This window comes from Heliconius melpomene, chromosome 12 (genome assembly GCF_056956725.1).
Source record: "Heliconius melpomene rosina isolate 202511_hmr_F chromosome 12, ASM5695672v1, whole genome shotgun sequence".
Classification (NCBI taxonomy): domain Eukaryota; kingdom Metazoa; phylum Arthropoda; class Insecta; order Lepidoptera; family Nymphalidae; genus Heliconius; species Heliconius melpomene.
This window is the reverse complement of record NC_140400.1, coordinates 11107601-11125345: the sequence shown is the minus strand read 5'-3', so window position 1 is coordinate 11125345 and position 17745 is coordinate 11107601. Positions and strand designations below refer to the sequence as shown.

At 33.1% G+C, this 17745-nt stretch overlaps 2 protein-coding genes across 5 annotated transcripts; both read left to right on the top strand.

The window, feature by feature from the left end:
* Positions 1 to 3158: 3158 nt before the first annotated feature.
* On the top strand, positions 3159 to 5405 carry lwr (ubiquitin conjugating enzyme lesswright). The gene is made up of 5 exons (XM_085194273.1): positions 3159 to 3281; positions 3352 to 3420; positions 3492 to 3575; positions 3863 to 4125; positions 4783 to 5405. Exons 2-5 carry the CDS (start codon positions 3355 to 3357, stop codon positions 4847 to 4849), a joined length of 480 nt encoding a protein of 159 aa, XP_085050399.1. The 5' UTR covers positions 3159 to 3281; positions 3352 to 3354; the 3' UTR covers positions 4850 to 5405.
* Positions 5406 to 6462: 1057 nt separating this feature from the next.
* Positions 6463 to 17177, top strand: Ssl1 (general transcription factor IIH subunit 2 Ssl1). Of its 4 annotated transcripts, none has more exons than XM_085195284.1 (9): positions 6463 to 6692; positions 6829 to 7030; positions 7475 to 7614; positions 8704 to 8866; positions 9244 to 9399; positions 10177 to 10337; positions 10822 to 10953; positions 11572 to 11680; positions 14084 to 17177. In XM_085195284.1, exons 1-9 carry the CDS (start codon positions 6631 to 6633, stop codon positions 14231 to 14233), a joined length of 1275 nt encoding a protein of 424 aa, XP_085051410.1. In that variant the 5' UTR covers positions 6463 to 6630; the 3' UTR covers positions 14234 to 17177. The 4 variants fall into 4 exon arrangements, with proteins under 4 accessions (XP_085051410.1, XP_085051412.1, XP_085051411.1 ...); XM_085195286.1 differs by having other exon boundaries at positions 6464 to 6692; positions 9244 to 9342; XM_085195285.1 differs by having other exon boundaries at positions 6464 to 6692; positions 14059 to 17177.
* The last annotated feature ends 568 nt before the right edge of the window (positions 17178 to 17745 follow it).

Below are 17745 nucleotides of genomic sequence, written 5' to 3'. Positions count from 1 at the left end.
GTTATGGGTTCGATCCCCACTCAAGATGAAATTTTTATTTAAATTTTCATTTCTTCGCTCTGGTGTCGAGGCATAGCGCGGCGTTGAGTTCTGCCACTCAACACGCAAATCCTCCAGAATTCAGCAGAGAGTGGGAGACGGAGTGTCTTAACACTAGGTTTCCTCTGCCTACCCTATTGTGCGCGAGACTCAACGTGAAGCTGATTTCTTTTTTATTTAAATAACGAATAAAACGATGTCTCGTTTTGAGTCGCAAAAAGAATGGTGACTTTATGTATGAGGTCAAATAACAAATTTCGAATGAGTTTTTGTATAATATATAATATAATACTGTAAAATTATTTTATTACAATTTCTTTTAAAATGCTTATGCAATGTTGTAATTTGTTCAGATTGATTACCATTAAAAAAGAACTATATTTTTATTATGAACTTAATTGCTACGACGGTAACGTTTAAGTTAATAACTTTTTATTAAGCAGTAACTACAGTATGATTGATCTGTACCTCTTGCATAAATGCTAAGCGTAGAACCACAGAATACATATACCCAAAGGATTATGATGCTAAGTGAATTTGACCACCCACAGACTAAAAATAATATATAGATAGTATTTCATGGTTTTTTTTTATTATTACGATACCTTTTATGTAGATCTAAATCCTTCTAAATGATTAATACATTTAACATTCGAAATAAAGAAAATGGCACAGATTTGTAAAATTTTATAGATATGCTTTGTTATTAATCATTTCAGTTTCTTAAAAAAACGTTATATTGTTTATAAGTGTTCCTTTAAAATAAATCACCTGTTATTTTATACGTTCTTATATATTAATTGAATATACTCATTTACTAATTTGTTTTACTATAAATATTAAACATTAAGATGTTTATTACTTATTTCAGTGCGTATTAAAGACTATAATTTTATGCCAATGTATTGCACAATGATAAGCGAGTTATCGAGTATTTCTCAGGGAAGGTTTATATATAGTTTATTATTTGTACATTCTTATGTAAATTAACATAAATACGATAAATGTGTATAAAGTCCTACCTGCTGAGACACTTTCGCCCATGCGCTGCTTTAATGGTAAGTACTACATGAAAATAATGTACCGGAGTATTGTTCCTCTTAATAAGATCTACAAAAAAGTCCGCGACAGCATATTCGTATCTTTTAAGATCATATTTCTGTCTAAAAATAGTAATTTCAATATATTTTTTATTGTGAGGGATATTTTTCCATAATGGTATTAATCCTTATCCTTTAAAATACTTTGTTAATTTTCTACGTTAAACGAAGATAAAATTTATACTATTTCGAAATTGCGAATAGTTTTAGAGAAAAACGCATTTAATTGTTAAAACATCACGCCGTTTACACATCAACTGTATCGAGTTATGTTTCACTTATCCCTTACTCTCAGCATATAAATAAGTATATTAGTTACGTTGGCCATTCAATGTAGATCAAAACTGTCTTTTACTGTTTTTCATTTTAATAAGTACTAAGTTGTTACAATATCAAAAAATCCTTGCTGCGACGGCTCGCCACTCGCGTCCCTGCGCGCCCCACGCTTTGCTTATACAAGCGCGTCCGCCGCGCCTGCCTGCCTAACACGCATCGGTGGTTCAGTGGTAGAATGCTCGCCTGCCACGCGGGCGGCCCGGGTTCGATTCCCGGCCGATGCATTCTATTTAATTTTCCTCACAGGCAGCCACGTAGTGCTTGCTTTTCATCAGGGACAGAATACCCTCTTCAGTATTAACCACAATCACAAAAAAAAAAACCCGCTTGCCTCTAAAGCAACGAAGATTTAGATGCGTTTGCACGTATTGGATAATTGGAGTTTTTTTTATTTTTTTTTTATTTTAAAAAACTACATCCACGGGCGCATAGTTGCCCGTGCCTTTTTTTATTTTAAGAAAGTTCTTTTAGTGTGGCGTACTTAATTTTGGGACAATTTAAACTGTACTTATATCTAGAGCTTATACTAGAGGGGTTGGATGAGACCCCTACCGACAATTTTTTTTTTTTTTTTTTTTTTATTATTATAGTCTTTTGTATAATTATTATGTATATAGGTGTGGAATTTTAGATTTGGCCTGGCTTATGCAGAGCGCCTTCCGTAAGTTTTTGGATCAGTGCCTCTATCACCCTATCGTCTCTTTGTGACATTTTTGTGGATAATTGGAGTTGAATGTATTATTTCAGTGCGATATATTTGGTTTCATATTTTTTGTAGTAGTAGGTAGGTTTTTGTTTATAATTTCTTCCGTTTTAAAATAGTCATTTAATGGACCTTATGGACTCTACGAAAATGCGGTTTGCATTAGGGTTTAATTAATTTTCACATTATCTTAAGTGTTTTGCGAACATACATTATTTGAATAATTCAGTAGTTAAAGTGGGCGAAGACGCAAGAGGGTCGCTAGTATATAATATAACTTTTGCCGACCTACAGTTACCAGTGTTGCTAACCCTACTGTTTTAACAGTAGATTGACTGTTTTTTGCCTTGTTGTTGAAATGCGTAAATATCGTTATGATTGTAGGTCAACAGGAACTTTATTTATTAAAGTTGACAAATATATATAAGTTTGCACTCATTTGATACCTTCGTTTGTATTATAAATTTTTACTTTTAGTCAGATTTCATAATTGTCGGTCCACAGTACCATAAAGAGTTTGCACGCGGTGAATTTCATACAAAATGCAGCAAAAACTGGAATTGCTCATATTTTTAAATCGCGCTGACTTTTCATTTTCTGAGCTCAAAGAGACTGTAAATCTGGTTATTTGATATTAATTTCAGATTAACATATCCGATACTAATAAGCAGTCTACACTTAGAGAGACATAAAAACAGACGAACAACGAAATAATATAAGGATGAAGTTTTTTTTTTGTTACGTACAAAAAAAAACTTCATCCTTTTCCACTCTACAAAATTTACTACATGAACGTCGAAAGCCTCGAAATTGAAAATGTTGAAAAAATTATTTTAATAAAATTTATAACATTTTGGTTAGATATTTTCATTTTAACTTGATTTTCTTTATAAATATAAGAGTACTTGTACTATTTTTAATGAATTTCTTATATTTCACTGTTTTTTTTAAGTTCCATATGCTGTTTTTGGCCTTTCCGAGGTTGGCAACACTGATAGTTACTATAATTTATTATCTGTGATTTTTTACTTGACGCATCGTGGGACGCTTTTATTCGCGCTGTATAATTTATTTTTCGTATTTGTTTCACTGTATTATATAGAGTACGTTGCTTTCTTTTTAATATTAAAAAACATTACGTTTTTACAAATTTATCAATCCTTTCTATTTCAGGCAATGTCAGGTATTGCAAGTGCACGTTTAGCTGAAGAAAGAAAAGCCTGGCGGAAGGACCATCCTTTTGTAAGTGGCTGTATGATAGCTATGAAAAACAAAATTAATTTCTACAAGTAAATAAAACATTCGTTTTTTAGGGTTTCGTGGCCAGACCGATGAAAAATCCTGATGGATCATTAAATCTAATGACTTGGGAATGTGCGATTCCTGGGAAAAAAGGAGTTAGTATGAAGTTCAATTACTCGCCTTCTATTATTCTAGAAGTTTTTAATACACATTTTTTTGCGTGATCTAAAGTTTAATAAAGCTTTATATTACATTTAGTAAAAATAGCTTGTCAATCAAAATATTCAGTTATTTCAAATCACTGAATTTTGTTTGTTTTTTGATTAGTAGTATATATGTTAACTTAATATTTCTTTTTTTTCTTTCAATTTAAAAATGTAAGTGAATAATGTATTTCAATGTAATATAACAATAGTGTAATATAATCAAAAAAAATTTTTAGACACCATGGGAAGGAGGTCTTTACAAATTAAGAATGATTTTCAAAGATGACTACCCATCAAGCCCACCAAAGTGCAAGTTTGAACCACCACTATTCCATCCCAATGTATACCCATCTGGCACAGTATGCTTGTCCCTACTTGATGAAGAAAAAGATTGGCGTCCAGCAATCACTATTAAACAGATTTTACTTGGTATTCAGGATCTGCTAAATGAACCCAATGTAAAAGACCCTGCACAAGCTGAAGCATACACAATTTACTGGTATGATGTTTGTATTGTTATTATTCTTGCATTTGGTCCAGGGACTTTATGGAGCTCTATAACTGTTACTGAATCTATTGGATATCCAAAATAAAAAAGTACTTAGCTTCACACTGTATTCCTAGTGGTGTAGCCAGAGAACAGAATGCCATATACTATGGTCCCTGCGTACTTCTTTGCCTCATCCACTTACATCAATCTGTTCATGCATGCCCTGCAGGGGGCCCTCATGCTTTTATAATACATTGTCATCAATACTGTGTTTTAAAGATCAACCAGTCTCCTGCCTACCTCTCACTGCCCACTTTTTCTTTACAAATCTATTTTGCCATTCTTTCATCACTCATTCATTCAAGTTCCTTACTAGTACTTAGTAAATTCCTCACTAGTATCTGTCATTTTGAATATCTCTTCATTGTAGATTCAGTGAAATAGACTGGACTCAACATAACTTACAGTATAAACAAAAATCTGTAGGTAGACACTGGAATGGAGAGTCTTAACACAAAGTTTCCTCTGCCTATCCTGCTATATGTGTGAATCTGAAAAAAGACAAAATCCCCTATTCAAGAATTAAACATTTATTTTGACAAAGTATTAAAAATTTGAAGCTGCTTTCTAATTATATTCATTAAACATACAACTCTTTATTTACAGCCAAAATCGATTAGAGTATGACAAAAGAGTCAGGGCACAGGCACGTGCTATGGCGGCAACAGAGTGAAAAAGTACATTCCTGACATAAATGTGAATGTAGGGATCATCTATGTAGCAAATGGCAGTTTTATTTTGTGTACAGTCATATTGGCATTTTACAAATCATTAATTTAATAACAGTCTTGCTACAGAGTTGATCAACCAAGAAGATTAAAGTTTAAGTAAGGTTTTACAATCTATTGTAATAAAAGATAGTAAATTAACAAAACAAACTTTAAGAAATTGCTTAATTAAAATACCACTTATGTCCAATTAAAGATATGGAGCATTTGTATTACATATTAAGTGATAGGTTTTAACTTATTAAAAGTGCTTGGAAATCTTTGATCAAAATTAATTTAATTTAAGAAAATTTAAATGTATGATGTATACTCGCTTAAAAAATATTAGATAGTATTGCAGTCTCATGTGTAAACTTTTCCATTTAATTTTAATTAGTTTCATATAACTCGATTGGATCTTTATTATGTTAAAGACAGGAATACTACAATTTAATTTTCAACTATTTTTTGTATTTTTATGTTAGATCTACCCACAATAAATAATAAAAAATCTTGTTTTAATGTTTTTTTTATTATCTTAACCGTAAAAGTGTATTGATATATATATGTCATTATGTATTATTTTTTAATTAGTCTTAATAATGAAGTAGACGACAAATGAGGTGTTTACATGTTGGCGTTTCTGGTAGCTCTGCAAACCTTCACAATATGGCTATTTATATTATTTTTTCATTTATTAGAGGTCGTCGTGGCGCAGCGGCACAAGGGTGTGACTGTAATGTGACGGTTGTGGATTCAATCCCCACTCTAGGAAGTGAAATATTTATTTAAGTTTGTATTTCCATTTCTTCGCCCTGGACACGAGAGGAGTTTCTTAACACTAGGTTTCTTGTGCCTACCCTGCGTAAAACCGATTTTTATGATTATTTGTATAATGTTAAAAATAATCTATATATAATCTAATCTATATAACTTTGGGCTGTAGGGCTTGCCGAAAAGTTTATATTCATAAATTCATATTCATATTCAATCATAGAATACGTAATTCTAGAAAGACAACTCTTCCTGACGCAATTGGATAATAATTTTAGGCTGTATTTTAATGTTATATGCATATAACTATAATACTAGCACTAGAAATATAACAAAATAAGGGATATCTAGGATAGTTATATGTTTTACTGAAAGAAAACGCAAAGAATAATTTAAAGATATTTTCTTAAAGCATTACTGCATTTTATATAAATGTTTTAGAAATTAAATTAAATTTTAAAATTGTATTGAGGTAAAAAAAATACATTGTAATTTGTTTAGAAAATTTGTATCTACGCTTGTAATTTTCATACAGAATTATATAGTAAGTATTTATTATATAATAAATTATTAAACTTTACTGGTTATTAAATCTTAATATAAATATATAATAAAAAAAATTGTGTAAGACGTTCTAGACGCGTCACGGCTTTTTAGCAGTGCCAAGCTCAATTAATATAATTCAGAATAAAGGGTTTTTTTTCCGTTACCGTTAAACGCAAATAATTTATAGAAGTCTTGTATTGCCATATTATTGAAATAAAATTAGAAATTACTGGCTGTCAAAATCGAACAATTTGAAATTTGACATTGACATTAAATTCAAACATTAACCTTACGTTTTATACCTATTTAGTCAATAATAGTAAAGATAAATAACGGGTAATTTCTTTATTAATAAAAGAACCATACCAACTTCTTTACTAAGAAATAAACTAAAGTTTGCTTTTTTAATTAAACTGTGTAATTTAAAATGGCCGATGAAGAGCAGGACCCTAAAGAATATCGGTGGGAAACTGGCTACGAGAAAACTTGGTATGTTTACATAACTTAAAATTAAAAAATGAATAACTAAATATCAAAAATCCACTCTGGATACCTATGAAATGTTATTATTAATCCAGATTGGAATTTATTACCTATTTAATTCCATTTCGTATTCTCCTTCTAGGGAGGCTATTAAAGAAGATGAAGATGGCTTGGTTGAGGGACTGGTGGCCGAGTTCGCTCAGAAGGCTGCTCGTAAGGCTGCTGCTCCACGACGAGGCCCTGTTCGACTCGGCATGATGCGTCATTTGCTAGTGGCTATTGATTGTTCAGATCCTATGAATTGCCAAGATTTAAAACCTACAAGATTCTTATGTACTCTAAAGGTTTGTTGCCCATCTTAACATTCACTGCTGCTATTATGACATTTAGTTATACTAGCCGACCTTGGTACCTTCAGCCACTTGGTCTATACAAATATTTATTAGATATATTTATGAAATTATTTTAGTTTAGGGTTTTTAAAGATTTTTCCTTACAAACTTTCAACTCCTATCCCTTTGGGGTTTGTTTCATCAATTAAAATGGTTTAAAATCCCTTCTTAGTGGCTTCACTTTATGAAAATAAACATCTGTCCAAATTTCATGTTTCTACCATCACCGGTAATGGCTGTGCATGCTTCTTACCTCAGTCAGTGGGAACATCTTCTTTTATATACATATATAGATTAATATTTCGAGGCCATTGTAGCACAGAGGGGATAGTTTGAACACATAGTATTTAAGTGAATGTATAACTTGTACTTAGTATGAAATATTTTTTATTCCAGTTATTAGAAAAATTTGTTGAAGAATACTTTGATCAGAATCCATTAAGCCAGTTAGGACTACTTGCGATAAAGAATAAAAGGGCTGAAAAAATTACAGAACTCTCAGGAAATGTTAGGAAACATATTAAAGCAGTACAAGGGTAATGTTAAAATAATATTAATTTATCAATATAATTTTCTTGATAAAAATATTTTTATGTGACTTTTGTGAAGTCTAGCAACTACTATCTACATGGAAGCTATCTATTGATAATGGAAGCATTAAAAATAAGTTTAGGTAAAAACCTAGTGTCCTATTGATTGATAGACTTCATCCAAAACTGATACCAAAAACCAAACCCTACCAAATAAAAAATTGAATATAGTATACAGGGTGGAAGAGGCAGCGCTTCTTTTATTGAAACTGCATTAAGGGTAATATATTTCAAACCCACACCTAAGAAATTAATCAAGGTACCTCAACAGTTTGGACGTAGGATTTTTTTTTCATTTCACGATTTTTATCCATACCTGTATTTCGTGTGACGCACAGATACGTGTGCGACGTTTCCGATTCGACAGGTAAGTGTGTGCGTGCCTATGTTATACTTTACAAATGGCGTTTTATTTTAAAACGATAATTTTATTATTTATTTTGTTTGAAAAAATAACTTTTTTATTTTTGGGAATTATTTTTTTTCCGAATTATATTAGGCTTTTATAAAGTAGTTAAAACTGTGGTTTCATTTAAAGTGGTGCTGACAATTCCAACCTGTATAGTCTAATATAAGAATATGGTAAATAATAATATAGTGTTAGAAAACTGAAGTGGTTAACTTTTTTAAAATAAACACGATAAAAATACATACTTTCTATATGTTCATACTCGGATAGAGGTTTCACAAAATTACAATAAGTGACATGTATCACTCCAAAACAACACTACACACTAGATATCTTCCAATCAGGGCTTCCGCCTACAAGCAACTGTGTCCGTTTGACACGATTCCACTGCTTTTATTGTCCTTTTTTCACCTAAATCTACCCACTTTTACACTTGTACGCTAACAATACCATATATTTGTTATTATAGTTTGTTTTATATGAACCCTTATTCCATTCTCCTTTACTTAAAACACATTTTAATATAGGTGTACCTATATTAAAATGTGTTTTATGTTTATTTTATAAACAGAGTAATAATAAGAAACTAGTTTGTCAAAATTATAAAAATTACAATATACTTTCAGTTTATCTAACTTAGTACTGACAGGAGAGCCGTCATTGCAAAACACACTAGAACTGGCTGGTAGAATATTGAAACCTCTTCCTGGCCACGCATCAAGAGAACTTTTAGTGTTATTTGGATCCCTCACTACTTGTGATCCTGGTGATATTAATACTACTATACAGGTAATACCATAATAATCTTTTAAACTTGTTGTTGCCTGCAATTCTATATGCATCATCTATATTGATTTTGTGGGTGATATTGCATGATCCAAAGGATTTAAGTATGGACATTCTGTGGTTTTGATTCTACCTATATTTGTTATAAAAGTCGGTAACCCTTGTATGACACCCCCACTTATATCAGCCCATGAGGATGAATTTCAATTTTACATTGGAAAAAAAAATGCTTTATTTTATTTTATACAAACCTTTTCCTGATAGTATCGAATAAAACAAAAAAGGAATTATTTAATTCGGTGAAGTTGTTTGAAAGTGAAAAGAGTGAATAAAAGCTTTTTAGAGAACTTTGATCTTTTAATTTACAAATTTGGTTTCAGACATTGAAAACCGATGGAATAAGATGCTCTGTGATTGGACTGGCAGCTGAAGTGAGAATATGCAAGAAATTATGTCAAGATACTGGGGGAGACTATGGAGTACTTACATCCTCTAATTTCTTTTTTATCTTCACTCTGTATCCTGGATATAACAGGGTAGGCTGAGAGGGTAGGCCTAAATGTTAAGACACTCCATTCCCTAGTTGTTGTCTAATTTTTAAGACATTACGTGTTGGGTGGCGGAACTCAACGCCGCGCTTGGCTTTTATTACCAAAACATAGAAGTGAGTGATGAAATTTCGAGGAAGTATTTTATTCCCCTTAATGGGAATCGAACCCACAAACGTTGCGTTTACAGTCGCACGCTTGTGTGCCACTGCATTGTCTATTTTGTATAATTATTATTTAGATTGATACTATTCAATAACAAAACTCTAAGAAACTCCGGTTCTAAAGTGATCATCGGGCAGAGTGACGTTAGCGATCTTTCTATTTCGGGTGCTGTTGACAGCCTTAAAAAGTGCCAGCCAGTAATAAGAGTCGTCCTTATATAACCTCTATGGTCATTATTTCTAACAATACAATATTTTTGTAGCTATTGAAGGCTGTTTGGCGCAGGGTCATGATTACTTATAATCATGGAGATTCTATTTACAAATCAAGAAAATTACACTGCTTAACAATGTTAAATAACCTGTTATCAATAAATTTCTATATTCATTATTTGTATAGTTTTCCATGACTTAAATGAATAATTCTATATTTTTATTTATTATCAAAGGGGCGCTGAATGGTCCGCAAAACTATTATATACTACCAAAAATATTAGTACCGTACTAATGTAAATATAAAATTTTACGAATTAAACCGTATAACCTTAAGTGTGGTATAATTTAGGGTGTGCACTCATCAGTTTATCAACTTTACAATCAGGTAGTGTTAGATGACGTCCACTACCGGTCGCTGTTGCTAGAGCAGACGTCGCCACCGGCGCGGGCGCGCGCCCTAGACGCCGGCCTTGTCAAGATGGGGTTTCCTCATACGCCACAAGTCGCACAGCCTGATGCAGATCCTCCCATTACTGTTTGTATGTGGTATGTATGGTTTTAGTTTTTTTTAACCGTTCCTAACCTTTGCTTTAAATATGTATTCAGAAACTTATGGTCTTAAAAGAGTACATTCTCCCATAGTTCTCGTAAAAACAGACTAGTTGTACATTAGATTGTATTTGTCTGTTTATACCAGTCAATGTATACATGAATGAGTGACTGTATGGAATGAAGGAATTTAGGAAAGATGAGTTTTTTTCATCGGTCCTTGCTTCCCTCACACAGCAGGGTAGGTAGAGGGAATGTGTTAACCTTAAGACACTTCCTTTCCTCATTTTCTGCCGAATTATGAAGACATTGCGTGTTGACTGGCGGAATGCACGCGCCGCCGCACTCCGTTTTGGCACCGAAGAAATAAAAATATTAATATTTCATTTCTTCGACACACGCGTGCCCCTGTATCACGACTGGCCTCCTTCATGATTTGTCCATAATGTCCTTAAGGTAAAACAATTCGACTTCCCTCCAGCCATCTCGAAGAGGGCGAGGGTCTCGGTGGCGAGGGCCACCTGTGCCCGCAGTGCCGCAGCAAGTACTGCTCGCTGCCCGCGCAGTGCCGCACCTGCGGCCTCACGCTCGCCTCTGCGCCGCACCTCGCCAGGTGCTGAGACCGTCACTCACAAGTTCTCCTTTGTCTGTTTTAGGCGGTTTAGGGACGAGACAACAGTTGAGGAAGGCTCTTAGCGTGTCCCTGTGACACCTAAAATATTTATGCCTGATTTCTCTGACTGATGCCTGAGTATCAATATTTATTATATTTTCAATTATTGACATAGCATAGAATATTTTGTTTCCTCTATCTTTCAAATGTTATTATCTTAAGTCTTTATATAACATTTATAACATTAACTTTATGTAACATTAATTTTCTGTCCCAATTTTAACTTGAAAGGTAAAGAATTACACATGTGACCTAGGGTTAAAATCAATATAATTAATGAAACACATATTTATGTACATATCTAGAAATATATTATACATATGCACTGGAGTCTTTGATAAATGTGTCTTTCATAAATTCTTATTAATTTCTGGGTAACAGTACCTTTGACGATTCGTGGTCGCCCTAAAATTAGCTATGGATTGCTTCGCTGATTAGTTTTTTGCGTACCTTTGATTATTTTCTTCCCCCATTGAACAATGTGCAATAGAAAACCTAACTTCAGAGCGGCCATGACTCTTCGATCGTACTGTACTAATTGCTTATATTTATTAATAGATCGTATCATCACCTGTTCCCCGTCGACCCCTACGAGGAACTAAACAATGAAGGCCAAGCACAATTTTGCTTCGCATGCTTAAGATCTTTCACTGAACTCGACAAACAGGTTAGTTGTTTTATTTGAATATTAAAACTACAGCTTATAAATACATTATATATTTGATTTTTCATCAAAATATTTAATTTAAAAATGATTATTATACGTTGTTGACAATATGGTGTTTTAAAGGTTAAGGATATCATTTGAAAATGACATTTAAGTATAATTTATTCTTTTCTTAACTTTTGCTTTTATAAAGTATGACACAGAGGGCACTTTTCTATGCATACATAGGAACATGTATTTTAATAAAGTTTCCCTGAAAAAAAATCGCACCCACAACGATGGAGAATAGATGAAATTTAGAAGCGCGACAATGTCGTCTATTTTTCGAGTTTAAATAAATATAATTATATAAAATGAATATTGTAACTTTTGACGTATTTTAAATGTTTTTTTTATATATATATCAAAACTAAATCATAGAGTAGTCACGTTTTTACCTAATTTTAAATATATACTTATTAATCGACTTATTTTGAATAATAATATCAACTCTTATCAAATTTTACTTATCAGTAACGAAAATATTGTGATATTTTAGTTACTCATAAGGAAAATAAAATTAAAATAACTTTTGTAACATAATATATTTGTCTTATATTATATATAACTTAGTGTTAAGACACTCCGTTCCCCAAGATACTCCCATTTCACACATTCCGCCGAATGGCATCACGTAGTGAGTGGTGGAACTCCACGCCGGTGCCAGCGTTTTCAGAGTGAGTAAATGGAAATATTAAATATTTCATACCCCTCGATAAATCGAACCCAGAACCGTCGCGCTTATAGTTGCGTGCTCGATCCGCTGGGCCTCGAATGCCTCTACATTATATAATTATTTTCATATATAATTGAGTGCTCGCTTTTTGCAAAATCTGTTAGCTATTATTTCGGGACATTCATCATTGTAAATATCGTATTTTATGTTCTGATATTTTATTCAATTATTCACAATAATAGAAACGGAATTATAAATGAGTCCTTAAACTATTCATATTATGTAAATACGAAATTCAACTCCCACAAACGTGATGATTTTGTGTCAAGGGCACTAAAAGTGTGTATCTATGATAGACATAAATATTTTGTACATTATTTTATAATGTAAAAAAAGGGAAGCATAATGTTTAATATTTCTTATAACATATTATTAATATTATGATATACATTAAAATACGCATAAGTGAAGTACTCATACTGTAAAGTTACAAGCTATTAAGACTAAAAGATAAAATCAATAAGTCAAGTAACAATTTTTATTATATAAAAATCAAACACTTGCGCTTATTTCTTTCTTTCAAATAATCAATAATGAATGGCGAGAAAAGAAGACCTCGACAATATAAACAAGGCAATGTGTTGTACCGTTCCTAACCTATCTAAATGTCGTTACTCTATAACAGGATATTTACCCTTTGTCGTCGTTATTTTTTTTTATTATCATTAAATATTGTAATTTGCTATATAGATTTATAATGCAAAGTAATTTCTTTGAGACTCAGTGTATCTATTATTTTGGTTTAAATTTTTCTTAATTATTTTAATTTCACTTTAAGCATTTTGATAACATTATATTTTGTATGTATTTTAGGTCAATGCGCATAATTATAAGACTTTTGACATTAGCCTCAGTGACCTCAGATTAAATAAAGATACTATGTATTTTTTACATTTTTAAAGTTTTATTCTACACTAATGAAAGATAAATATAATAATTAAAAAAAACTCTCTACGTTCAAATTACCATTTGTCAATATATGTTTTTTTTTAAATTAATTTTCAATATATGTTTTCCAAAAAAGTAATTGCATTTATAAAACTTCCACGCCGCGGAGTATACTATGCGTTATTAATATTATCCCTATAATTTATATAGATCATTATGAATGGATCTTCATTTTTATTAATGCCTCATAAAAAACATATTATATTAGACATACAAAATTAAAAAACAAGCGCGAGGCGGGCTCGCCCACCGAGAGTTCCGTAGAAATATTGGAGATTCGAGCTCATTTTGAAGTTCTTTAGTTTAGCCAGAACTAAAGAATTTTCCGCTAATTCTAATCAGGTATCAGAATATTTAATACCAAATTTTGTCCCTCCTAAGGCTATTATTTTTTAGAATTCAATCACAAATGTATACTTTCAGATTTCCTAAACCTGTAGATGCCAGCTGCTAAATTTCATAACTCTAGATCAGCCGGAAGTACTGAAAAAAGATAAATTTTATGTAGTATTCTATACTTTTAGTTAGCTCTTAATATTCAGATTTTCTACTAAGTTCTTCATTTGCTTTCATACCTGTTCAAATATCGCATACAAATGAAAATCGACGTCAAAAAATGGCCGTTCAACATATTTTTAAACATATTTTGTTGTAGATATATCGTTGTACACGTTGCACAGAATTCTACTGCTGGGAGTGCGAGGGCGTCATTTCGAGTACGCTGCACGTGTGCCCCGGCTGCGCCTCGCGGCCCCATCTGTACCAGCGCCTGCCTGAGGCCTCGTGACACGTGCGAGGATAAATCTTTTGGGTGTTATATAAAAGTTTAATAAACGAACAAGCGGTATGAATATAGCATTCTATTTCATTTCACTAATTTAATATTGGATTAAGTTAACGTGTTATGGGATCTGTGTTTTGCACCAACGACCAATTAGGTGCATTGAACATGTTGTGTAAACATTATATATTTTTTTCACCCTTTATCTTTATACTTTGCGAAATAATACTATAATTAGTATGATAGTTTGTATATGTAATATCATTTGCTAAAAGAGCAGATGTGCTCTGAAATGTATCAGTTTCCAGTCATATATTGTGAAATTTATATAAATATTTAGCTAATATTTATATTGTATATGACACTGTTGTATTGTATATGACACTGTTGTATTGTATATGACACTTTTATACTCTAAAAACTCTTTAAATTGTAAACTCTTTAAGCGCTGGCCCTGATTGGTCGCTTTTACAGCAAAGCCGACCAATACGCGATGTGACCACAGAGCTAAGAATCTGAAAAGGTGTCAATAAAATGAAACTATTTATTATGTGAATATCACATATTTTTTTTGATATACGAATATTAAAATATAAATAATGTATCAACGCTACCAAATATACACGGATATTTAAGTGCAAGTTCGGTTAGGTTAGTTATTTTTTTATTTCATAAAGTTTTTAACCTCACCTGTGCTTAAAAATCGCCTAAGCTGTAGTTGCGGTGGCGTTAGTACTTAAACGTTTTTTTTACTATTATTGAGATACAGATATTGAGCCTACTGTAGTAGTTTTCGAACTCTATTATCTCGGGTGACTTATACATATGTATAATCACTGATTGATGTGTATGTTCTAAGTTTTCCTCGGTAGTGGAGGTTTCATGTCTTATAGTTTACGTCGTCCTTTAAAATGGTTTTGAGCTCTTAACAATTATGCTCTTGTTCAAGATCTTTATGTAATGACAGTGGCGGACTAACCCCGTCGGAGGCCCGGGGCGGTGTCGTTGAATGAGGCCCCTTGACACCCCCACCCCCTTGACAGAATATCCTCGTGTCCTCGAGATAAAAAGACGAATTGGGATAACAAAAGAAGCTATCATCCGTGTAAATAACGTATGGAAGAAAAGAGGAATTTGTATCAAAACCGAATACTGATATTCTCTACTACTACCATTCGATAGATAGGTACAGGTGGAGGTAGATCATCTGCTCTAGATGTAAAACCTGATCATTCTCAAATTCATTGTAAATTTCTACCCCATTATCTAGGAGCCAGAACCAGAGCGTCATCTGAAGCTTCCATCATAAGCTTAGTTCCAATATAGATAATAATTTATCATCATGAGCTAGTTCACACGCTATGGTAATATTAGTTCCGCGTATAAAATAAAATAGACTGAGATCCCAGGAGCCTAGTAGACCTACGTCATTTTAGTAAAGCTGAAATTTTGAAGATTACTAGTCTAATAAGTAGGTAAGAGTGTATGCGTACTTACTAACTTGAAAGTGAGGCCCTTTCAAAGATAGCGCCAATTTAAGGTACACGCTCACCTACGTTAAAGTAAAAACGCTCGTATTTAAATATATTTTTGATTATTATAACCCTGGTGTAACCCTTTACGTAGGCTTTACTCTTGCCAGACGTCCTAAAGATTGTTTAATATTGGGATAAAATACGTATACTTCTTCTACTTCTTCTTGGCATTAATCCCGTGCTGAGGGTTCTTTTGAAAGAATGTATTCGCGACGGCCAGATCACACGGAATATAGGTTCTCAGAATATTTTCTCCCTCTATATTACGAAGTCCGTATCTAAATCCTCCGTGAACATGTTCATACGGCACAGCAGCCTTACTGACTGTTCAAGTCTTCCCCAACAACAAACAACCATTTCGGTAGACGGTATAGCAAGTAGAACCTCTTCATTCTGCTTTCAGAATGACTCTTTTTTGGACACGCTACAGCCGGCCTGCGGCGCATAGGCACTGATTTAATTGTAATTACGCCTTCAATCAGCACCCTTATACGCATCAAGCTATTGCAGAGACCATCAGCTTCAAGAAGCCAGTTCTAAAGCTTTTAGAAAGAACTACTGCCACACAGTTTTTACCTGAGGGTGATCCGGTGTATATAAGGCGGTAACCCTGTCCGTTATTGCGAGGCTTATTGCCCTTCCAGCAAGCTTCCTGGAGGAAAGCACACTGGACCCGAAGTCTTATAACTACATCTACGAGTTCTCTGCATCGTCCGGTTAGAGAGCCAATATTCCACGTTGCAAAGCGGAGTTTCTGTCTGGGTACTAGCGTTTTAAGCAGTGTTCGTACTTAACACGTTGTTGCGTTCCATATTAGCGGCGGATGGCGGTTTTTAAATGGAGCAACTGCCATTTGACTTCCAAAACCACTTTGAAAAATTACGCTATAATTTTACATATATTATTTATGGACTATTTTAAGACCCCTTATAAGCACCCAAACCAATCTGATGGCTCAATCATCCTCCCAGATCAAGATGTACCTTTATTTTGCGCTACTTCTGGAAGGGCCCCACTTTCAGGTTAGTGAGTACGCAAACTTTTATAAAATGACGTCGGTCTGGAGGCCCTAGGAACTTGAAGTAAAAAACTACGAAACTGGAACCACATGCAAATTAAATGGACATTAGAAAGATAAAATAAATTTAATTAATATAATGTAAACTACCGGTACAGGCTGCACTAATCCCTGTATTTATTTGTTTATTGGGGGCCCCCCTCCAACCTCAAACTTCCTCTTAAGTAGATACTATGCGTTTTTTCAAGGGCTTATTTAGGATTTGATCAAGGGAATTTGCACCATTTGGAGGCCCCCCTGGACCCGAGGCCCGCGGCGGACCGCCCCCGTCGCCCCCCCCTTAGTCCGCCACTGTGTAATGATATAATTATAGTAATAAGTGATTTTCAGAAATTTCATTAAAATTTTCTATGGTGTGTTTCTAAATATAGATGTGAAAACATTTGTTTCATTTTTGTGACATTTCTTTTGGCGCATCAAGTGAAAACGGTTATATTTGGCGTGCGGCTAAGTGAAATAATTAATCTTTAATATTGCGTATGGTTCTGATTTTTTTTTATCTTTAAAAAATATTTACCATTAACCCCATCTAAATAGGCAGAAACAATACTGTTGATACGTGCTGTTCTCTATTTTCGGTCAATTTCGGAGTTATTGATTCACTCAGCGCGCTTTATTTAAATGACTATAATATAAATTGATTGACATTAAATTCCCTTATTGGTGATTGAACCCATAAGCATCGTGCTTACTATAGCCAGGCACTTCGCAACTGTGATGCATGGTCGTCACTGCACCGCAATTGCGTCATTGTGTTGTTTTCTTCTAGTTATTCAATCATTATATGTAAAAACTACGAAAACATTTAAAATAAAAATTTTAATAATTATTATTATTTTAAATTTTATTACATTAAGGTTATTGAAGGAAATATCGCATGACAATTCTTTTATGTTTTGTACCCCTAATACCTAACTAGCTAACCTAAACTCTGGTTCATTAGAACAA